The following is a 25,261-nucleotide window of genomic DNA, read 5'->3' as shown; positions in this document are numbered from 1 at the left end:
TGAAAGGCCTTGCATTCTGTTGCTTATCTCAAGTGACATGTGGTGCTGGGAGTATAAGCAAAGACAGTGGATTTTTTTTTTCTTTCCTCTGCAGTATAATGCAGAAGACTGGCCATGTGTTCCACAAAGCAATAACATAGTGTGGAAAGCCGTTGACCAAAATAACTCTCCTTGAGAAACGAGTGGTAAATTTGGGAGATTACAAAAGAGCGTTTCCTTTTCTATATCAAAATTGTTACCATATGACTTTAATGTTAGAGAATATGAATCACAAATTGTGATTATTGCAGTTAAAGAACAAAAAGTACTGCTGGAGAAAAAATAATTGATTTTTTTTTCTGAAACAGATTTGATCTTGTTCAGAATATGTGGATATTAAAAGATTTTTTCAACTAACTATCTTTCAGTTGGCACCGAAACCTTAGGTCTGCAGCTTTGTTTTCAAACGTTCGAAGAACAGTGAAATGGTTCAGTTGCTGTGACCATGGAAAAGATAGAGATTACAAATAATAAAACTCAAGTTGTACTCTGGAGGTCAGATAAGAGTAGTTAGTTTACAGTAACGTTAATTGCACTTTTTCCTGTAAAGGATGCAAAGGGTAGTCTAATGTTTGTAAACAAAAGCAAGAGTGTAGCAGCAGTTGATCAAAACCTTTCCTAATTCTGGGAAGATCTAACCATTTTCAGGTCAGTTTGACAGAAGAAAGAACTATCTGTGTTGATGGCTATGGCTTCATAGTTTTGGAAACCATTCTTCCAAGTGGCTTATATTTTTGTGTAGTTATTCAATTTGCAGTAAGTCTACTAGTCATTTTTGGGCCAAATCTGCAGTGTGGGTAACTCACTCTTCAGTAAGTCTTTTGCTGCCCAGGAAAAGAATGCAGGATTTTGCCCTTCATTAATTAGGAACTTCTGCATTATCAGTTATCTACTCATATGTAGATGGTGGAAATAGAATAATAGAGTTCACTTATACTTTAACGAAGGCATTTTTTAAAATTATTTAACGGAAACCTACAGTGAAAATATAATACAGAAAAGTCGATAAGGTATACTAGGGCTTGGCTTTTACACTGTACTAGCTTCTAAAACTTCACTAACATTAGCATTTAGGTGGTTGCTTTGTGCACACAGACATTACCATTTCATATCACCCTTAGCAACAAGCCTTCCTAACATGCTGTTGTATTTTATTCTAGAGCTGGGAAAGGATAATGTTACTAGGGAGGCAAGAAAAAGAAAAGCAGCAAGAGCTTCTTTTGGCTGACCAGTCAACTGAATATTGACCAACTGTCTTCATGAGAAAGAAATAGATGGTGGTGAATAAGCTAGAGTCTAGTTTTCCAGGAAGCTCAACGATTTTCCCAAATCAATACAGCTCATCAGGCTTCAGAACAAAGGCTGCAGGGGATGTGACAGTGATGGAAGTGGCTGTATGTTCTTTTGTGAATTAAAGCATGTGGGCCCGTGGGGAAACGGGCTTTCTTCAGTTATGGTTTTCAATGCTTGTTCTGTGTGCTTTGGGAGAAATCTTTAGGTTTTTGTGAGTTTTTTTACATGGGATAAAAAGGTTGTCATCTTGATGCCCAGAAACAATAGGTACAAGACACATTCTTTGTTACGTAAATGTTGCAACTAGCCAAATGAATAACAAATCATTTCAAGTCAAGGTGCTTGTTGTTTTAAGTAACTTGTGGTGATGACGTCTTAGTTAAGGGAGAAATAAAAAAGGCGCAGTATTTGGATTAAGCACCTGGCAAATGTAAACTGACATTATTCAAAACCTACTGGAAATCACATGAAAATGAATGGAGTCTGGTACCTTGTTGATGAGGCTATAAATTAATGTGGATAGAGTAAGGCCAACCTACGCTAGCCTTCGACAGAGCAACACTATCTAAACCAGAAATGTTTAGTCCTCCTTCAGACCTTTAATCTTTAAGATCACTGTGCTTTCATAAAGTAGTACACTAATACTAGAGTGATGTGTTTCAAAGGTTTGTGACTGTAGCAGCAGCACCCTAAGGCATGAAGTGTTTCATTACGGTTCTCTTTGTTAATGCTGCCCTATCTCCTCTGCTCCATTGCTGTCCATTATTTGTTCAGATAAAGCCTAATGTTCAGGATGACTAATCACAGATCTGTGTTCCAGATGGTTTGATTACAGGATGTGGGTAAAGCAACTCTTCAAACATTCGGCCCAGCAGTAGGGCTCTCTGGAAGGGGGGGAGGAGGGGGACAAACAAACCCATCTTGCATTTTCTGGTCACCTGACAAACATTACAGTTCCAGACTTGTTGATCTTGGTTTCTGCAACATATATATACCTGCTGTAGATGGTGAGATTCTTAGGTGGTGTTACGTGTATTACGTGATAAAACTAGTGAAAAATATAGAGTTTCTGGATCACTATAACACAAATTCACTCTTCAGTGTAGATTTATAAGAATTTCATGTGGGTTTTAGGCTATTGAAAAAATACTTGGAAGTCATGGAACAGGAAAAAATACTGTATAATTTTCATTGAAAGAAAAATATGAAATTTTGTATGGGTTTTTCTTTTTGTTGAACGTGGATGGATGGATAGATGGAGGATTATATGATGGATGGTGCTGTTGTATAAAATTTTTAACACAGGAGTTATACTGGTCCTCCTAAATGAGTGACAATAAAAAGTTCAGACCATATATGAGTCTTAGTCTCCTAAATTGTGGTTTTCCTTCTCCTCTCCTTCCCATACATTTTGACACTTGAAATACTTTAGTTACTGTGGACATAATGATGTCAAATAGGTATGAGCAGAACTTAGTTGACGGTCACAAGTGTAGAATAAAGCTAGCTTAATCCTTGGGTAGCAATTTATTTCATGGCTGACCGTTTCCCATAGTTTGGGCTATCTTAGGTGTCCCAATCTGTTTTATGTATATTCAGCAGAGAGGGGCCAAATACCAATTTGAATTTGATTTGTGTACAAATTTACTGATAGTGAAGATATTCAGAATTGATTTTGTGTGCTTGTGTGTGTGCATCAAGTGACAAATGTGGTAATATGCCGTTTTGAAGTCCTGCGATTGGTCTCTCGAGGTTCAAGAGCTGCTAAATCAGAAAAGCTTTGGTATAAAAGTCTCTCCAATTTGACTTTGTTTGGGACACAATGACAAAAAAAGAAGTGCAGTACTTACTGTCTGGGAGTTTTTCTCTGCAGCTTCAAGTGAGCAAAAACTGTCTGAAAGTGGAAAAGTCTCCACGGTACACCAGCATGCCAAGGCAATTAGGCTTGACTGTCATCCATGTTGAGGCATTTGATTGAAAAAAATGGTTCTCACCTTTAGAAGATCATCTGGAAGATATTCAGACAATCTTTGTGTAAACCTGTTGACTTCATTTTACTGGCCAAATAAATGGAAGTAAATAGAAACAGCACTATTGGCATCAGTGCTGCACCCATTCACACCAGTAGAGAATTTGGCCCTATAATCCAGCCCTTGAGTTATTTAGGAAGATAGGTTAGAGTTGATCTAAGTAAACTAGCATTTCTCTGGTAGTTGCTGTGATCTACATCTCATGTGAGCATTTCATTGCTCTCCTATTATAATTCATTTAGTGGCTACTTGTGTAGTGCTTTGAAAGTATGACATATTTTATGAAGTCATGATTTTCAAAAATTGGGGTCTAAAGTTAGGCTCCTAAATTTGTTAATGGTGAACCTAAATTAGTAATCTCATTTTCAAACTTTTGAGCCCTGGCATCAAAAAATCTTGGCTTAAGTTTATTATTATGATTTAGTAACAGAACTATGAAAGCAAATAATGTATTATCGTAATCTTACATGTATTGTCTAGTTCTTTCAGCTGCAGGGCTGTTGGGGTGACTACAAGGGTTTCTGAAGCTACTCAGAGCATTAGGCTTGAGGTGGCCCCATTCCTAATCTAAAGTCTGGGGGAGAAGAATTACTCCCTCCCTACTGCCACCCTTACCTTGGCGATCCCCAGTGCCCAGCTGAGATCCTTGTGGTGAACAGTGTAGACAGTATTTATGCTTTCTCTCTTTTACTAATGTCACAACCGGTCTCCTAAGTTGTATACAGTGTAGTTAACACTAAGAAAGAATTTAGAGTTATATGTATTGTAATGCTTAGCATATATAGCACTGCTATGATATTTACTTTTACTGATTTTGTTTTTAAATCACTGCTGAAATAATATAGACTTTTCCCCCACCAAAATTGTGTTACATACCTTATTATCTAGATTTATATTCAGTAGCCAATGAATTTCAGGCCTGCTATTTGGTATCCAATGAGTGAAAAGAAGGAAGGAAAAGAAAAGTGGGTTCATGAAAACATCACGAAAACATACAAAATACTTCTTCTTTAAACTTGCTGAGGACTGTATTTTAAATTTTCACTTTTCATGTCATTCTTTCATCCAATAACAAAACGCCAGTACCTGCTTACAGTTTCTACCCTTCATATGCACTAAACTGAGTAATACTATCCCAAAATGTTTTTGGGAACACCCTGTTGTGTCCTTGGGGATATTTATGTATATTCTGTTTTCGCAACTGGTTTAGCTTCATTTTTGCCATAATTATCACATCCTACAATGTGGCTGTGAAGCTGAAGAGCAATGAAAGGTCCTCAAAGTGTGAACTGAGAATAAATGTCTCTCATATAGGATCTTCTGCCACTGCTAAGAGCCTGATCCAGAGCCCCCCAAAGTCAACGGAAAGGATCACATAGAATTCATTGGTCTTTGGGACAGCCCCTAACTATTCTTTGGCATCTCTTACACTTACATTAAGGCCTATTTGTAAGACCTTGACTGAGCTATTGACTAACTGGTCAATGGATGTTGGTGCAAAAAAATATTGACTATCTTAGGTAACATGATCCTGTCTCGTTCTATTGGATTGTTTTTGAGAATCCAAAGGTGTAATACATTTATTTTCTTTCTTAGAGAACTGGTTACTTGTGTCCACTTTGCAATAAAAAAGGAAATCTACAGCAGCAGGAGTGTCAACTTCTGAAATATTGAAAAAGATTGTTCCTTACACTTGGCTGTTTTGATTTCTGGGTGCTTGACACAGCTTGGTGTGCAGGATATCACTTGTTACAGAAGTATCCTAATTGTGAATGCCTTTGTTAACTTGAATATAGAATGATATATCCAAATTGTAAAGGGGATATATGCTCCTATTTTTGGGATATGTTGTTTGCTATTATATACATAATTTATAAACTGCGCTCAAATCCTAATACTTAAACCAACATGGAATTAGTAGTCTACTACACTAGTTTGGAAGAGTTATTTTTATTTAACCTAATCATATTTATTATTATTTTGATACGACTGCATCAAAAATGTGCTAGGCACTTTATAACTACCTACTTTTAAAGGACAAGTTCCCTGAAGAGAGAAACTTATACTCTAAATATTTTGTGATAAAATTGCATTATAAATTCCTTAGTTTTTCTCCCTCCTTGAATAGAACATTAATTTTCCTTGGTTATTTTGAGCTGTTTTGTCCTTCCTTGTGGAAGAAATGCCAATGTGCAGATAGCATCATATCCCTGATTTCCTCAAAATATTTTCCAGTTGTGCCTCCTGTTGAAATAATGCTAAAGAAATGGACTGAAGAGGGGTAGTGTAATGAACAGAAAAAATAATCCTCCTCCTTTGAGTGATTGCACGTGTCCATTCCGCTGAAGGTGTGCGCACCTGTCTTGTGCACGTTTGTCAGACATTTTCCCCTAAGCAGTACCTGATGGGGCGGTATGAGTGCCCTCTGGCGCTTTTCGCCACTGCACGCAGGTATGAGGGGCCATGCTGCCCTGACCCACTCAGTTCCTTCCTACTGCCAGTGATGACTGTTGGAGTGCTGATCTTTGTGTCTGTAAATCTTCTCTCTAATAGTGTATATGGTACCTGTAGAGTTAGTTTTTAGTCTAGTGTAGTGTGTTTGTACATATTTAGAGATAAGAATAAGTTTGGAATAGTAATTTTCTAGAGTTGGGTTCCTGTTTGGATACTGGGGTCTATACCAGACTAATGCCTCATTCTCCTGACTTCAAGGCCTGTCAGCCATGTAATAAATTTGTCAGTGAGCGACCCACACCCCAGCTGCCTTGAGTGTCTGTGAGAGGTGCGTGTGAGTAACAAATGTCACATTTGTAGGGGGTTCAAACCCCAATAGAAAAAGGACAGGGTTGCCAGACTCAAGTACTTGCTATTGAAGTCTGCACTTCGCCTGCTGTCAGAACCTTCCTGTTCAGAACGGGTACTGAGCACATCTGACTCAGTTAGGAGTGCTCCCCCTTTTCTGAGTCCAGAGGCAGATCCTTGTTGCCGGTACCTAAGAAAAGACACCAAAGACTCTGTACCACGGCCTTCAAATTCTACGGTGAAGGGACCGAATGGAGGCAAGGACTCCAAGGTACACTCAAAGAAGTGTCACCTCCTGACACAGTTCATAAGACAGGAGGGATTGCTGAATCTGGAGGACCATAATTGTCCAAGGAGATCAATCCCTAAAAGACTGGCATATCTTTCGGTACTGCAGACTCAGGAGCCCTTTTCAGTGCCATCTACAATTCTGACTTTTGTGGTAGCCAGAGAGTTGCATAACCTGTCAGTGCCAGCTTCCCCTGCTGTTCAGGAATCTTACCCATTACTGGTATTGGAAGCATATGCTTCTGGAGTCCCAGCTCCAGCCCCAGAGCACTGTTTGGTACCAGTGGCCTCTACAGTTGTGGCTCCTCTACGTGGGGCTCCATTTAGAGGGAAGCCAGCAATGATCTTGTTGGTACCCCCATCTTCAGACTTGGAGCTGGTCTGTGGTCTGAGAAAGTGGAATCCTTATCAGACTCTGAGGTGGGTGCCTTCCCATTGTGGTACCAGCCACAGCTTCAGCACTGTATGAGCCAATGGCCTGCACATAGCTGGGTTCTGCCTCTGTATCAGTGGCTCTTTTGGGCTTCCCTCCACATTCTAGAGCCTCTCCGCTCCCTTTCCACCCTTCAATATTGGCTAGACACAGGGACCATCTGCAGCAAGGTAAACATCTTCCTTCCCCCCAGGACTGGTGTCGGACAGTGTGCTTGGGACTCTCCTGTGGAGTAACTGGAGTAGGGACCCCCTCAACAACCCTTAGCTGTTGCTGCTGCTTCTTCATGGCCTGATGAGGTGGTAGTGACTGAGTCTGTTTTTCCCTCTCCTGATGATTTCAGAGCTCATCAATACTTGTTGAGGAGGTGGCTGCAGCTCTGTATTTCCACCCAGAAGAGGTGCAGCAAGGGTCACACAGGCCCATGGATATTTTAGCCTTTGCAGGACTGTCTAGGGCAGGGGTTCTCAAACTGGGGGTCATGACCTCTCAGGGGGTCACAAGGTTATTAAATGGGGGGTTGTGAGCTGTTAGCCTCCACCCCCGAACCCCGCTTTGCCTCCAGCATTTATAATAGTGTTAAATTTTAAAAAAAGTATTTTTAATTTATAAGGGTGGGTCGTATTCATTGGTTTGCTGTGTGAAAGGGGTCACCAATACAAAAGTTTGAGAAACACTGGTCTAGGATAGCTGTCCCTATTAATGAAGCTAAGCTGGAACCTATCAAGGTTTTATGGCAAACCCCATCTTCCCTGCCTCCAACTGCTAAAAGGATGGAAAAGGGATTTGAGCACTTCTATAACCACCCACATCCAGGCTCCCTGGTAGTTGCTGCTGCTAACATAAAGAGAGACAGAGATACCGGGCCTCTACCCTGAAAAGAAAAGAAGCAAAAAAAGCTAGACTTTGGTTTCCTTAGGATCTGTGTCTCCATATAAATATCAAGGGAGCATTGGACCATCTGTTTAGCTTGGGTGGAGTTCCTTGCGCGTATCAAGGGGCAAAATTTGTCGGTATTCATAGACAACATAGCAGCAATGGTCTGTGTAAACAAACAAGGTGGACCCATTTGATAAAGCAGAAAGTTTTATTCCAGAGGAATTTTATAGTTGAGGATCGTGAACTCAGAGTCTCTGCTAGGTCTCTACGATTTCAGCCTGTGGGATAGTATCGTGAAGTTCAAAGACAAGCTCCCTGATGAGGCAAAGCAGGAGTTCAGTGCTGTGGGGGAGATGGGGAAATTAATTGTCAAAATATCATTGCAAGTGAGCTGGGATGCAACGGACTCTGTGGCTCAAGCAATGGCTTTCGCCATCATTATGTGATGTTCATCTTGGCTGCAATCATCAGGTCTTCCCCCAGAGGAGCAACAAACCATCCAAGCCCTCCCATTTGAAGGTCCCTTTCTCTTTTCCAATACAACAAATGAGAGGCTTCATAGTCTTAAGGATTCAAGGGAGACCCTTAAGTCTCTGGAGATCTATACACCGACAACAAAAAGAAAGCTGTTCCTCCTACAGCAGTCCCAATGGTTTCAGTCCTTCATGTCGCAGAGCTCTGAGGCCTATTTTAGATCTAAGGCAGCTAAACAATGAAAACAAAAGGCTGTATGATTACTCTAGTGTCTATTATCTCTTCCTTCAATCCTGGGGACTAGTACGTTGCTCTTAGCTTAAAGGGATGCTTCTTTTCACATGACAGGTTTCAGAGTAACAGCCGTGTTAGTCTGTATTCGCAAAAAGAAAAGGAGTACTTGTGGCACCTTAGAGACTAACCAATTTATTTGAGCATGAGCTTTCGTGAGCTACAGCTCATTTCATCGGATGCATACCGTGGAAACTGCAGCAGACTTTATATATACACAGAGAATATGAAACAATACCTCCTCCCACCATTTGTTAGTCTCTAAGGTGCCACAAGTACTCCTTTTCTTTTCACATGGAGATTGACAGAAAGTTTCTCAGATTCATGGTCAACAGATCCCACAACCAAACTGCAGTATTGCTTTTCGACTTGTCAGCATCCCCTAGCTTAGTCACAAAATGTTATACCAATAAAATAAAAACCAGCAGGATCTTATTAAAGGGAAAAAGGCAAAATACCACATTTATTGTGAATACAGAAAGAATCATAGTAAGCAGTTAGTTATAGTTATAACATTCCATTCAGTCTCATATTTATTCACACATTCATTCATACAAACACACACACAGGTTCTGCAAGGTTGTTACCGTAGTTACCAGCCTTAGAGTTGCTCATGCCAAGCCACTGGCCAAGTGGCCTGGACATGAGGAGGGAGCAGGGCCTTGTCAGATGCTCATCTGATGCTCCTGGAAGTTGGTTTGCAGAATCAGACCCCAAAGTTCTCACTTTTTAGAGTCTGTTTTTATAGGAATTTCTTCCTATGCCAGTCTATGGGAATTGCTTCATCATGCTGTTGCTGAATCAATCAGCAGATAGCACATTTCTGACGGCTCCAAGATGTTATCTTGTTCTTTGGTGCTCCCATTCTTGAGGCTGTTGGGTGGATTCCAGTCTGCCCTCCGGGGGGGTCCTCTGGTTATTTCCACTTGACGCCTTCTTCAGCCGATGGACACTGGATTCTTAGGCTGGCACCTCCCTGATCATTCAGTTATTATCCACACCAAGCATCCATCCACATACATCCTCTATCTCTATTTTAATCACAATTGTTAATACAACAAAAGGGTGGGGAGTCTCTGGGTGCTGTTTCTGTTGTTAGAGTATTGCTTTGAGTCTCTCTGCGTGAATTGCTTTGAGAACAGACTCTGTCTTAGAATGTACTAATGCAATTAGCAGCTTGCAAGTTTCACACATAGAGGGAGAGAAACAGTACCAAAAACCAAGAGACCTCTTAGTTAGTAATACCCTAGAATTTAAACTAATGGGGAATCAAACTCATTTGTGATTTTAATACAGAACTTCTTTAATATGATCCAACAAAAACGCATGGCTGTAGTAGTGGCATTCCTGCAAAAGTTGGGTGTTCATGTGTTCCCCTACTTGGATGATTGGCTAAGAGGCTGCACCAGGTCTTAGGTACTCTTCAACCCTAACCACTATTCAGTCCACTTTTGACACTCTCTCTGGAGCTCCTAATCAATACAAAGAAATCTATCCTCATGCCTTTCAAAGAACAGAATTTATTAGGGCAGCTCTGGACTCTACAAAGGCTGGGGCCTTGCTGCTAGAACAGAGGTTCCAAACAATGCGCATCACTGCTGTAGATCTAAAAGTGCACCCTCTCACTTTAGTTTGGAATTGTCTCAAAATTCTAGGACACATGATGGCGGCATGCACTTGTGTTGTGTAGCATGCCAGGCTACAACCCAGAGAACAACATGGTTGGCTGGCCTTGGTGTACTCAGTGGCCCATCATCATATGGTTCAAGTACCTGCACAAGTTTTATCCTCCCGGGACTGGTGGTTAGAACTTGCACATTTTTGTGAGGAAGATACCTTTTTACTTTCAAGAAGAGTCACTCACTCTAGTCACAGATGCATTAGATCTAGGTTGGGGGGGGGTCCCTTCAGTCCCCTTCAGACTCATGGCCTTTGGTCGCCTCAGTATCTGTGTCCATATGAATATCAAGGGAGCTTTGGGCCATCTGTTTAACTTGTGTGGAGTTCCTTCCGCATATAAAGGGGCAAAATTTGTTGGTACTCAACAACATAGCAGCCATGATCAGTGTAAACAAACAAGGGGGACACCTTTGATAAAGTTATGCCAAGAGGTGATCCCCCTCTGGGATTTATGCATCACCAGTCCCATCAACCTGAGAGCTGTTTATCTTCTGGGAGTTCAAAACACTTCAGTAGACCACCTAATCAGGTCGTTCACAGGTCACCACAAGTGGTCTCTTTATCCAGATGTGTTTACATCCATTTTCCAGTGGTGAGGAACTTCCCAAGTGGACCTGTTTGCAACAATAGCAAACAAAAAATGTTATCTTTTTTGTTCACAAGGGGATCACAGCCCAGGTTCACTGACAGATGCTTTCCTCCTACCCTGGTCAGAAGGTCTGCTGGATGCTTTCCCTCCAGTTCCACTCCTTCCCAAAGTTATATCCAAAGTCAAGAAATAGTCTGCTTACCTTATTCTAATAGTCCCAGCATGGCCCTATCAGCATTCGTTTTCAATTCTACTAGCTCTATCCGTCAAACCTCCACAGCTGTCTCCTTCATTCCAATCTTCAGGACCTCCTCCTGACTCTGTGGAAGCTTCATGGCTGACAACCTCAGAATGAGTTTTTCTCTAAGGGGATGCAGAAAATTCTTCTAAATAGTAGGAAGCTTTCAACTGGGTCTATTTATCTTGCTAAAGTTATTTATCTTGCTCAAGTTGCAGTGGGGGAGGTTTAGATTGGATATTAGGAAAAACTTTTTCACTAAGAGGGTGGTGAAACACTGGAATGCGTTACCTAGGGAGGTGGTAGAATCTCCTTCCTTAGAGGTTTTTAAGGTCAGGCTTGACAAAGCCCTGGCTGGGATGATTTAACTGGGAATTGGTCCTGCTTCGAGCAGGGGGTTGGACTAGATGACCTTCTGGGGTCCCTTCCAACCCTGATATTCTATTAAATGGAAGAGATTATCCATTTGTTCCTTTTTAAGAGACATCCCCTCAGCTCAGGCACCAGTTTGCTATATCTCGGACTATTTTTTGTTTTGGAAACAAGGGTTAGCACTTAGCCACCAAATGGACTCTGATGGAACTAATTTTCTTTAGGGGCACTGTTTTCCTTCGACCTCACCCAAAATTAAATGGTTTCCGATTTTCACATTAATCAAGCCGTTGATTTACTGATTTTCTTTCCAAAGCTTCATTTAAATAAAGGAAAAGAAAAGTTCCATACTCCAGATGCTAGAAGAGCCTTGGTTTTTTTACTTGGATCAGACTAGGCCTTTTAAGTCTTTGTCTCAGCTCTTCATTGCTGTTTCAGACAGAGTAAAGGGCCAGGCAGTATCCACCCAGATGATCTCTTCCTGGATTTCCAGCTATATGCATTTGAGCTACTGATTACCCTGAGGTGCAATATTAGCCAAAGTGGTGGCTCATTCAACCAGGTTACAGGCAACTTTCATAGCCTTTCTGGCTTGTGTACCCATACTGGACTTTTGTTGGGTGGCAACCTGGTCATCAGTCCATACATTTCCCTTTCACTATGACATCTCACATTAATCTAGAGAGGATGCCAGATTTGGACACGACGTGCTGCAATCCCTGTTCAAATAGACTTCTCGCCCATCTCCAATTCGAACTGCTTGTGAGTCATCTACAGTGGAATGGACAAGTGCTATCACTTGAAGAACTAAAAATAGTTACCTACCTTTATGTAACTGTGGTTCTTAAAGATGTGTTGCATGTGTCCATTCCACAACCTGTCCTCCTTCCCCTCTCTATTGGAGTCTTTCTGGTAGGAAGGAACTGAGTGGGTTCAGGGGCAGCAGAGCCCTTTATATATGCTTGCAATGGTGCAAGGCACCAGAGAGCACTCATGGTGTCCTGACAGGTACTGCTGGGGTATAAATCTCCGACAACTGTGCACGAGGCATGCACACACCTATAGTGAAATGGACATGTGCAACACATCTCAAAGAACAACAGTTATGGAAAGGGAGGTAATTATTTTTTACAGCTGTTTCCTATACCTTGGCACCCACCTAAGGTGAGATATTGTGCCACACCTCTAAGAGTCTGTGAATGCTTTTGCTGTGTATTATCAGAGAAATGGTTTGTCCTGTCTGGGAATTGTGGATGGAAAGCTAGTGAAGACAGAGTGGCATAATTTGTAGTAGTGCTATGACTCATGAGATGTGCACAGAGACATTTTTTTTCATCTCCGTCAATTGAGTTTCTTCTGAACAGGAAGAAGCATCTGTCAGGATGTGAAGAACCACACAAGAGTCTGTAACCACTAAAGCACATGTGCTCTCAACACCTCAGCATATAGGGGAGTTTTGTGGGTGAGGTCAGGGAAGGGCCAGTGAATCTGCAGGTACACTCCATGTGGATTCAGATGCAGCAAGATTAGAAGCTACTGGCCGTGTAATGCTTCTGAAACCTGGCAAGAAGATCCCTTCCCCCTCAATCCCCAGCGAATTCCCAGTTATGTAGCTTTGTTACTTGAGTTATGTGCCAGGATAAAGATTTGGACTAAAGGAACCAATTATAATAGTACATCTTAACTGGATTCAACAAGTCATTTTTTTCCAGCTATCCAGTATTTTGATCACCTCCATTTTCATCTTCCAGAGCTCTGCTGCAGTGGGCCTTCCAGTTGTGTCTCTTTATGAGGCATTCCTAAAATCCCATGTTGCTTCTGTTCTCTCAAAGCATGTCTGTTATAATTTTAGTTGATTAAAAGTGCTTCCTTCACAGCACGTTCTTAGAGAACTTGCCTGTGGCTAAAGAGATTCTGTATTCTGTACATGAAGGAATGAGAATTCATCCTCTTCCATAACTTTTCTTAAAGAATAGAGAGTGAAGGCTTCCTTTCTACAGATGTCTCTGAGGTGACCTAGATCATTCTGTTTCATTCTGGGCATGTTGTTACCAAAAAGATATTGGCAAATTTAGAAGGAAGTTTAGACCCAATTCCAGCAAAAAAATTAAGCACATCATTAACTTAAACATGTGAGCAATCCCATTGAAATGGAACTATACACATGCTTAAAGTTAAGGATTGATGCCGTAGAAATGACCAACAAAAATGAGTAGGATATTAGTAGAACTGATTTATAAGGAAAGAATTTACTCCTATTTGCTTGACAATTATTTTTTTAAATATACAGTATTGACTTTCTTATACTGGAAGGTCATGTGAATGATTGAATTTCTTATTGATTTCAGTTATTCTGTGCTTGTGGCTACTTCTGATGCCTGTCTCTGTGCTGCTTCTTTTTTTAAAATGTAACATGCATATACTCTATATATACACAATATAAAAACTACATACATTTAACATTATTAAATACAGGGAAATATAATGGAATACAAGTATATAAACACCAAAGAGGGAGACGAATCGTTGAGGATGATACATGTGGTTTTAACAAGAAGTAACAAAATGAATTTAACTAAGGTTAAATGTAGACAGAATATTAGGAAAATACAGAGAGCATTCTAATGCTTTGGCATAATCTCCCAAGAGAAGACGTAGAAGCCCAGTTGCTTTGTACATTTAGAACAAAACTGGACAACATACTGAAAATCTACGTTAGGGAACAATTCTGTAGTAGCAGAGAGAGATGGGCTAGATAGCATAATAGAATTTAAAGATGGGGAAGATCTATGATTTCCACTCTCAGGGTTATGGTCGTTAGAATAAAATGAGATGAAAGTATTAACATTACCACTGAAATAATTTTAATGTATCTCCATGGTTCAGAAATGTAGAGTTGACATTTAGTTTGGAGCTTCTAATTTGCAGAAACCAAATTTCCAGTGACCAATCATTAATTGTCATCATATATCTTCACTGGCACTTTCTTCCTTCTTTTAAGTTTTTGCCCATTCACTTGAGTAGGTCCAGGGATCGCAAAATATTAAATAAAAAGAAAAGGAGTACTTGTGGAACCTTAGAGACTAACAAATTTATTTGAGCAGAAGCTTTTGTGAGCTTCACTTCATCGGATGCATGCAGTGGAAAATACGGTGGGGAGATTTATATACATAGAGAACATGAAACAATGGGTGTTACCATACACACTGTAACCAGAGTGATCACTTAAGGTGATCTTCTCCAGCAGGAGAGTGGGGGGGGGGGACATTAAATAAATGATTTCAGCACTTGAGTAAAATGCTATACCATTTATTTTCCCAAAGCCAAAACTTGCCATTCTCATTTGGCTCTAGTGGCATATGTGGACTGAATGTACACTTCCCTATATGAGAGCAATCCACACAGGAATTTATATGCAAGACATATGGACATAATACAGACACACAGTTCTAAATAGATATTTGTATATAGGAATATCTGTCTGCAACTGTAAAGCTCTCATGCAGAGGAACATTGTAGATGGATGAGATTTTCAAAGAGTATAACTACTCTCTCCCCTCCTCCTTGAAGATGAAACTTCCTTCATTTATTTTTTATCAATCACAGTATAATATTGCTCTGGTTTTATTGACCACTCAGCTAAAGCTTCTATAAATGATAACAGATTGGAATAGAACATAACATAAGAATAGCCATACAGACCAAAGGTCCATCCAGCCCAGTATCCTGTCGACCGACAGTGGCCAATGCCAGGTACCCCAGAGGGAGTGAACCTAACAGGTAATGATCTAGTGATCTCTCTCCTGCCATCTATCTCCACCTCTGACAGACAGAGGCTAGGGACACCATTCCTTACCCATCCTGGCTGATAGCCATTAATGGACTTAACCTCCATGAATTTATTCATTTCTCTTTTAAACTCTGTTATAGTCCTAGCCTTCACAACCTCCTCAGGCAAGGAGTTCCACTGTGCACTGAGTGAAGAACTTCCTTTTATTTGTTTTTAACCTGCTACCCATTAATTTCTTTTGCTGGCCCCTAGTTCTTATATTATGGGAACAAGTAAATAACTTTTCCTTATTCACTTTCTCCACACCACTTATGATTTTATATACTTCTGTCATATCCCCACTTAGTCTCCTCTTTTCCAAGCTGAAAAGGCCTAGCCTCTTTAATCTCCCCTCATATGGGACCCGTCCCAAACCCCTAATCATTTTTGAACCATTTCTAATTCCAGTATATCTTTTTTGAGATGAGGGGACCACATCTGTACGCAGTATTCAAGATGTGGGCGTACTATGGATTTATATAAGGGCAATAAGATATTCTCCGTTTTATTCTCTATCCCTTTTTTAATGAATCCTAACATCCCGTTTGCTTTTTTGACTGCTGCTACACACTGCATGGACGTCTTCAGAGAACTATCCACGATGACTCCAAGATCCTTCTCCTGTTTAGTTGTAGCTAAATTAGCCCCCATCATATTGTATGTTTGGTTGGCGTTATTTTTTTCCGATGTGCATTACTTTACATTTATCCACATTAAATTTCATTTGCCATTTTGTTGCCCAATCACTTAGTTTTGTGAGATCTTTTTGAAGTTCTTCACAGTCTGCTTTGGTCTTAACTATCTTGAGCAGTTTAGTATCATCTGCAAACTTTGCCACCTCACTGTTTACCCCTTTCTCCAGATCATTTATGAATAAGTTGGATAGGATTGGTCCTAGGACTGACCCTTGGGGAACACCACTAGTTACCCCTCTCCATTCTGAATATTTACCATTTATTCCTACCCTTTGTTCCCTGTCTTTTGTCCAGTTCTCAATCCATGAAAGGATCTTCCCTCTTATCCCATGACAACTTAATTTACATAAGAGCCTTTGGTGAGGGACCTTGTCAAAGGCTTTCTGAAAATCTAAGTACACTATGTCCACTGGATCCCTCTTGTCCACATGTTTGTTGACCCCCTCAAAGAACTCTAATAGATCAGTAAGACATGATCTCCCTTTGCAGAAACCATGTTGATTTTTGCGCAACAATTTATGTTCTTCTGTGTGTCTGACAATTTTATTCTTTGCTATTGTCTCAACTAATTTGATTGGTACTGATGTTTAGACTTACCGGTCTGTAATTGCCAGGATCACCTCTAGACTAGAGCACTTCTTTAAATATTGGTGTTACATTAGCTATCTTCCAGTCATTGGGTACAGTAGCTGATTTAAAGGACAGGTTACAAACCATAGTTAATAGTTCCGCAATTTCACATTTGAGTTCCTTCAGAGCTCTTGGGTGAATGCCATCTGATCCCGGTGACTTGTTACTGTTAAGTTTCTCAATTAATTCCAAAACCTCCTCTAGTGATGATAATTCCTAAGATTTGTCACCTACAAAAAATGGCTCAGGTTTGGGAATCTCCCTAACATCCTCAGCCGTGAAGACTGAAGCAAAGAATTCATTTAGTTTCTCTGCGATGACTTTATCGTCTTTAAGTGCTCTCGATCATCCAGGGGCCCCACTGGTTGTTTAGCAGGCTTCCTGCTTCTGATGTACTTTAAAAATATTTTGTTATTACCTTTTGAGTTTTTGGCTAGTTCTTCAAACTCCTTCTGGGCTTTTCTTATTACATTTTTACATTTAATTTGGTAGTGTTTATGCTCCTTTCTATTTACCTCACTAGGATTTGACTTCCACTTTTTAAAAGATGCCTTTTATCTCTCACTGCTTCTTTTACATGGTTGTTAAGCCACGGTGGCTCTTTTTTTAGTTCTTTTACTGTGTTTTTTAATTTGGGGTATACATTTAAGTTGAGCCTCTAATGGTTTACTATTTTGAGGTATCAGTTTCATTTAGGCCGTTATTTATAAAATCTTACCCTGCCTTAAACGGTGCCACAGATGATTAATGATTAATAACTTATTTTTTAAGTAATCCTTTTCTTAATCCTGTTTTCCTGTGAGCAAATTCAGTTCTTACAGTTTTGAATAGGTTTGAATGCTATCTTAAACAGTTCAATGACATGAGTCTCAGTGTATAAACACAACGCAGTTTAGCAGACAGTAACCTTTCGTCACATTGACAAGCCTAGTTAGTGCAAATAAACCAGTGTTTGATTTACAGAGTCAAGAAGCATTAGGCAAGCCTCTCTCATTGTTCGGATTATTCCTGCCTGATAAAACAGTTTCTGCATATACAGTCTCTCTCACTCAGTCAGTCACCCTCTCACTTACTGCTCTGTTCTGTGGTGTTGCATCATTTTTTCCCTTTGAAGCTTACTTATCCGAGGCACTTGCTTTTTGTGGTCTGTGCTGCAGTGCTCTGCCCAGCCAATCAGATAGTAATGCTCGCAGTAGGAGTTGGCCAATCCAAAGCCTGCTTTTGCTGGAAACGTGAAACCCTTAGGGGAATGCAATAACAAAAGCCTTTCACTGCAGACAAATGTTAAGTGTCTGTGCAGACTTTTCTCGTTTTTAATTTTATTACTCTAAGAATGGACGGTTTGTTGTTTCTTTCATGTTTCCTTTCAAGCAATTTTAATTATACATTTGTGCTACATCAGAGACTTTGAAACACAGTGATTCAGCCTATTGCATCTAAAGCTAAAATGCAGTAACCTTCTGGCAATACAAATATATTCCAGTGTTGTAAATATAGCTGACATGCTGAAGAATTTTAAGCAGCTGGAAAGGTCTCTGACACCACACACGATGCCCTAGAGAGCAAATGATGGGAAAAACCTTCACTCCCTCCCCCCCATAGCTTTGTCAGGTGTTTGTTTTTTATTTTAAAGGGGTCAGAATAAAATATATGTCCCCAGCTATTCCATTTTGTTAATATCAAAGCACAGATGATAAAAAATAAATTTAATATACTGATTGTCTAAATAGGAATTTTAGCCTGATCTTTTATATCCTGGGAGCCTGTTTTTAGCCTTGGTTGAAGAGTGATTTATTTTTTGTCCTTTAGACCATCTTACCACAATATATGGTATTCTACTGTCAACTTATAATAATAGCAACTTAAAACCATATGGGGAACAATTTTCAAATCTGCTATTGAGAATTTTCAAGGAAATCCCTTCTTCCCTAGTACTTTAGCTAACAGCACTTCAAATACTTTCCTGCTGTTAAAAGGTCCCTAAGGAAATAAGCTGGAGGTTACATGTTTACTTTACATTGGTGCTGCAGAGTGGGATAGTTTTAGTGTAAAATTAGAAATCACACTGGTAACACAAAGCAAGCAGACAGGCTAGAAACGTCTTTGGCACAGTGCCATTATTATTTCCATTGTAGGAAAGCTAAAGCTAGCTAGAACAAGGGGAGTGTAGAGAAATACAAACCATGAGATTCGCGTGTGTAGTTTTAGTTAAATATTTAGTTCTTTAGAATGAATTTCTGTGAATCTGCTAACATTTTGCACCATGCCTCTTCTTCTGCCTAGGTGAAATTAATCTTTTCAGCATGCATTCTAAAGAGAAATGATAACTGATTCAGAATATTACCTTATGTTTATCTACAGTATCTAATGAATTAAAGGGGTAATTATGTTGACTGGTCAACAAACATGATTAATTGTCTCTGTCTGTGAAAATGAAAGTATAAATTGTCTCTGTCTGTGAAAGTGTTTGAGAGAAAGCTGAATGAGTTTGAATGAAACCCTCCATTTAATTTTTTTTAAAAGAAGCCCCTAATGTATATACTTATTAATACATTGATTTTTCAGATAAAACAAAATTTTAAGCCCACATTTATTGTGCAGATTTATTTAAATTTTAACATAAGTATTTTTAAAGCAAAGCTTTAAATGATAAAGACATTAACATTGAAACAGCACATTGGTTTATTATTATTTATTATTATTATTATTATTATTATTTGTCTTCCTAAATGCCTCAATTTAGGTTGGAGGCCAGGTTAATGGAAGGCTCACAATGACAGAGAGAAAGCAAATAATAACTAGAGGGTTTGTAGATATCCCTATATAACAAAACTTGTGTGTGTGGTGATTTGGATATTTGTAATTTCAGATCAATAATATCACCACTATAGTATTGTTGAAAACAAAGCACATTCTTCTGAGTCACCTACTGATTTAAGCACTGGTAACTGGTGCTCAGTTTATGCTGGCTGCCTGCCAAATGAAAGCAATTATGTGCAGTAATAGCAAAATTAAGAGGTGAATGTTGCCGTTTTACAGCAGGACATGGCAAAAACCATTTCCTTCTGTCAGCTGTATCTTGATCTCACACACGCGCGCACCCACACACACACTCTTTCCTGTGGGTTTTAACTTGAGGTCCCTGAAACCAGAAAAGAGGAAGAGTGTAGACCACAGCTTTTGAAAGCAAATAAGAATGGGGCTCTGTTCGTTTTTTAAAAAAAGTTGTAACTGTGATAATATTTTGTTTCTCTTCCTCCTACAGGTGTCCTGGTGGTAAATGTTACATGGCGGAACAAGACTTATGTCGGGACCCTGCTGGATTGTACAAAGCATGATTGGGCCCCTCCCAGGTAGGCAGTCATTCTGGGACTGTTTTTTCTCCACTCTTCCCCCCACCCCCCCACCCCCAATCTTTGGCAAGAAACCAAATAGAGATAAATAAAGAACAACTGTATATAATTGACACCATTCAGAAGAAGAATGAGTAATTCTCTCTTTCACACTGCAAAATGCAGACGTTGAGCTGGCAATTTGTATTTTCTATTGTTGTGTTACTGAAAAAATATCTCTGGAATTAAATTGAAATTGAGTTTATTTTAAAATATTTTCTTGGATACAAGAACTACTTTTTTTCTCTGTCAGTATTATTCCTGAAGCAAATGTTTTTTCTTTCATGACATTAATATTTGGAAGAGGATTCTGTTACATAAAGCTGTGTCGTTCTGATATTTGAAATATCAGTTCATGGTTGAAACAGCTGATGGTGTCTGGTGGTGATGTTTTAGTATCTGTTCTGACATCTGTTCTTCTTAACTTAGGTTTTGTGAATCGCCAACAAGTGACCTGGAAATGCGAGGAGGTCGGGGGAGAGGAAAGCGAGCAAGGTCTGCTGCAGCTGCACCTGGAAATGATGTTAGCTTTACAGAGTCAAGAGGACTGCAGAACAAGAACAGGGGTGGTGCCAATGGGAAGGGGAGGCGGGGCAGCCTTAATTCAAGTGGACGCAGGACACCCCCAAATTGTGCAGTGGAGGATGTCAAAGCTAGCCCCTCATCCACAAATAAGAGGAAAAATAAGCCTCCAATGGAGCTAGACTTGAACTCCAGTTCAGAGGACAATAAATCTGGAAAGCGCATTCGCACCAATTCTAGAAGCACTCCAACCACCCCACAGGGGAAACTTGAGACTACGTTTTTGGACCAAGGCTGCTCTTCTCCAGTATTGATTGATTGCCCTCACCCCAATTGCAACAAAAAGTACAAGCACATTAATGGACTGCGTTACCACCAGGCTCATGCACATTTAGATCCAGAAAACAAACTGGAGTTTGAGCCTGACAGCGAAGATAAAATTTCAGACTGTGAGGAAGCATTAAGTAATGTGGCACTTGAATGCAGTGAGCCAAGCACAAGTATATCAAGTTTTGATCAGCTAAAAGCACCAACATCTCCTTGCCCTCTTAATACCCCTGGGACACCCAAGGGGAAAAGAGAGTTGACCAATAATGGCCCAACTTCAATCATCAGTTCTAAAACTGGCAAAAATTCTGGTAAAAAGAAGGGCCCAAACAGTGAATTGAACACCCTTCCTGTAATTTCTAATATGGCAGCCTCACTGGACAATTGTTCAGTAGCAGATGGCAGTTTGGCCTCTGAAATGCCCAAACTGGAAGCTGAAGGATTAGTAGACAAGAAAAATTTGGGAGACAAAGACAGGGGCAAAAAAGCCAATACCTGCAAAGTGGATAAAAATCTGTCAAAACTTAAAACAGCTAGGCCCATTGCCCCAGCTCCAGCTCCTACTCCTCCCCAATTAATAGCTATACCCACTACAGCCTTTACAACCACCACTACAGGGACAATACCCGGATTGCCCTCACTCACAACTACTGTTGTTCAGGCTACACCAAAGAGCCCTCCGTTAAAACCTATTCAACCAAAGCCCACTATTATGGGAGAGCCAAGCACTGTAAACCCCGCTCTCACATCACTCAAAGACAAAAAGAAAAAGGAGAAGAGAAAGCTGAAGGACAAAGAAAGCAAAGAGTCTGGAAGTCCTAAAATGGATTCTAAGCTGGGAAAGCTAGAGGATTCAAAAGGGTCTGGGAAAGATTTATCTGGACATTTTTTAAAGGACCATCTCAACAAGAATGAAGTGTTAGCTAATGGACTGTCAGAGTCTCAAGAGAGCAGGATGGCAAGTATTAAAGCTGAAGCGGATAAGGTTTACACTTTCACAGACAATGCACCCAGCCCTTCTATAGGGAGTGCCTCCAGAATGGAATGCAGCACTTTGGTGAATGGACAATCTTCTCTGGCGCCACTGCATGTGTTGACACAAAATGGTGCAGATAGTGGAGCTGCTAAAACCAACAGCCCGGCTTACTCTGATATTTCTGATGCTGCGGACGATGGTGGTTCTGACAGCAGGTCAGAGGGCATGAGGTCAAAGGCCAGCTCTCCTTCAGATATTATTTCTAATAAGGAAAGTGTTGTAAAAGGACATTCTTCAATCACAGCACAATCATCACAAGTAAAAGAGTCCCATTCTCCCTATTACCATGGCTACGATCCTTATTATTCTCCAAGTTACATGCACTCTGGACAGGTCAGCACCCCTGCAGCTGGGAACAGCAGTACCTCACAGGGACTGAAGATCAAAAAGGAGGCTGAGGAAGAGGCTGAAAAGAAAGACAAGACAGAACCATCAGATTCCAAGAAAAATGATACCAATTCCACTAATTTACAGCCTCAGCACCAGTCAGTAATAACTCAGAGACATCCTGCACTTGCCCAGTCACTTTATTATGGACAGTATGCCTATGGGCTTTACATGGACCAAAAGTCCTTGATGGCCTCTAACCCTGCCTATAGGCAGCAGTATGAAAGATATTATGAGGACCAGAGACTGGCAGAGCAGAAAATGGCACAAACTGGGAGAGACTGTGAAAGGAAGAGTGAACCTCCACTGAAGGAACTAGGAAAGGATGACAACAAGCAGAAAAATATCCCCTCTGCTACTATCTCAAAGGCTCCTTCAGTTCCAGAGACAAGCAAAAATAACACTAAAATGGGGTCATCAGTCCCCAGCAAAGCTGAAGAGACAAGCAAATCACAGATTCTTTCCACTCACCAGCAGCAGCTTCAGTCTGATAGCTTCAAAGCCAAACAAATGGAAAACCATCAGCTTATAAAGGAGGCTGTGGAAATGAAATCTGTTATGGATTCAATGAAACAAACAGGAGTAGATCCTACCACAAGATTTAAACAGGTGAGGCCACTGGAACTTGAACACGGATAATCTTGAATTATTCTTAAGGTTTTACTGGCACGATTTTATTGTATTTTTCTATCTTACCTAAATGGCCAAACTCTGGCACCCTTTCTGACGTTGAGTAGTACCTTATTCCTTGAATAGATCTATTGCTTTCAGTGGGGCTTCTGAGAGAGAGGAAACTGAGCATGAGTAGAGGTGACAGAATCCAGGTTTAAGAAATTAGTTAGAAAATTTTTAATCTTAATTAAACAGAATTCATGGTTTCCATATAGAAACAAGTAGAATTAAAACTCTTAAATGTAAATTTAAGTCATTCTGCTTAGTGCAGCAGAGTGAAATTTCAAGAAATAAGCACTCTTCACTATGAATGAAGTGCAAAGTAGATTTAAAAAATGGCTTGGGGTTTTTTTTTTGGTTTTGTTTTGTTTTTTTGATGACAGCTGGCATTTACTAAAGAAGGGCAAGCAGGTTCTTTGATGCTCAACTCTTTATCCTAATCCGACGTGACCTTTTCAAAATCGGGGACATGGTTCCCTATCTGTCGTCAGTAAGCTCCTGACCTCTGCAGGCCCACACAATGGGTAAAATCCTGGCCCCACTGAAGCCAGTGATGGTTTTACCACTCTGGCTCCTCCTGGCCTTCTCACATTTTAGACAGCCTTCCAATACACACCCCTGCCAAGACATTTTACTGTTTCTTTGCTGTGATCCAGTGCTCCCACACTGAATATCCTCATGCTCTGGCATTTGGCACTAGATTGACTCCTAGATTTCATCTTCATAAGCCATCTTTCAAGGTAAGGCTGAGGGTCATGGAACTAGAAGGAAAGTGGGATGGTTCAAGTTTGGATAGGAGAAGATTTCCATGGACTATGATGAGTATCTGAACCAACGCTAATCCAGTTTACCTATTAGTATTTCTTATGCTGTGAACATTGACCATTAAAGTAAAGTAATAGTAATTAGCCCTTGTACATCTCATAAAAAATAATGTTCTTTTGTTATTCAGTAAAGATAGTGCTGTTTTAAGTAATCCTGTAGAGAAACCATGTACCCACTCTTTAGCATGTTTATAAACTGTTTTATAATAGTTAGACATATTCTACACACATTTCTCAAACCCTGACCTCTATCTCGGTGAACAGTGATTTTATAACTTTGCACATGTGAACAGTCCCACTTAATTGAATGGGACTGTAATGCGTAGAGTTACTCAAGTGTACAAATGTTGGCAGGATCAAGGCCAATATAAGCACCTTTCCAGCAAGATCCATTTTTCAGGTTCATCATTCCAGGTTATCTAAGTCCTTTGACGTAGCATTAGCAATGTTGTAGTTCACAGATGGGAAAATCTCTCTCTCTATGGCCATTAATCAAAATACATATATAGTATGATCACATAATGTTAACACCTAATATATATGTAATTCATGATTAAACTAGTCAAAGGCATGGAAAGGATATAAATAAAATAATTCAATCAGATTATGGTAGAAGTTTATTACATTGCTATTACATTGTAATATTGGCTGGAGTTTGAGCTTAAAAGTATAATGAACCTATAAGAAGCATGTCTGTCCTACAGTATACATAATCTGGGTGTGTTGTTAACACTTCTATAAAAAAAAGACCTCTACAGAAGTATGAGAAATATCAATAACTATCTTGTTTCACAGTGTGCATTTAGAACCAAATGTATTTCTCCCTCATATTAGGACGCAGATTCAAGAACATGGCATCATTATGTCTACCAGCCCAAATACCTTGATCAGCAAAAATCAGAAGAACTTGATCGGGAGAAAAAACTAAAAGAAGACAGCCCTAGAAAAACACCTAATAAGGAAGGTTCCATACCCAACCTCCCTGTCTCATTAACAAGCATTAAAGAGGAGCCGAAAGAGGTCAAGCGTTCTGATTCCCAGTCATTGGAGGAGAGCAAGATCAAAAACGATGATCGAAAGACTCCTGTAAATTGGAAGGACTCTCGGGGTGCTAGAGTGGCCGTTTCCTCACCAATGAGTCAGCATCAGTCCTATATACAGTACTTGCACGCTTATCCTTACCCACAGATGTATGATCCCAACCATCCTGCATACCGTGCAGTCTCTCCTGTTCTAATGCACAGCTATCCTGGTATGTGTTCTGTAACTGGCATTGTACACTAGTAAAGATTTACACACTAACAGTGGAGTAAAACCTACATTTTAATATTGGCTGTTAGCAGCTTCACGGATGACATTTGTTTTGCTTGTTCTTATGCTAGGGAAAGTTCTGCAGATTAAACTGATTTAATACAAGATGTTCCTTTTATGAACTGTCAGAGTTCCCAGTTACAGTTTCCACAACCCCTGACAGGCTGCTGTTGCTGTTAGACTGACAGATAGTTTATTGCCTATAAAAATATTCTAAGCACTTACTGT

General features: G+C 40.0%; 1 protein-coding gene across 3 annotated transcripts in view; it reads left to right on the top strand.

Moving 5' to 3' along the window:
• Nucleotides 1–25,261, top strand: part of ZNF608 (zinc finger protein 608) — a 106,600-nt gene that overhangs the window by 76,446 nt on the left and 4,893 nt on the right. For all 3 annotated transcript variants that reach the window (XM_073344840.1, XM_073344838.1, XM_073344841.1), the window contains exons 4-6: nucleotides 19,828–19,915; nucleotides 20,384–22,835; nucleotides 24,557–24,974. In XM_073344840.1, coding sequence (XP_073200941.1) covers nucleotides 19,828–19,915; nucleotides 20,384–22,835; nucleotides 24,557–24,974 — 2,958 coding nt within the window. The remainder of the gene's footprint in view (nucleotides 1–19,827; nucleotides 19,916–20,383; nucleotides 22,836–24,556; nucleotides 24,975–25,261) is intronic.

Source organism: Lepidochelys kempii, chromosome 5 (genome assembly GCF_965140265.1).
Source record: "Lepidochelys kempii isolate rLepKem1 chromosome 5, rLepKem1.hap2, whole genome shotgun sequence".
Lineage (NCBI taxonomy): Eukaryota > Metazoa > Chordata > Testudines > Cheloniidae > Lepidochelys > Lepidochelys kempii.
The sequence above is the reverse complement of the archived record's forward strand: the minus strand, read 5'-3'. Positions and strand labels throughout refer to the sequence as shown.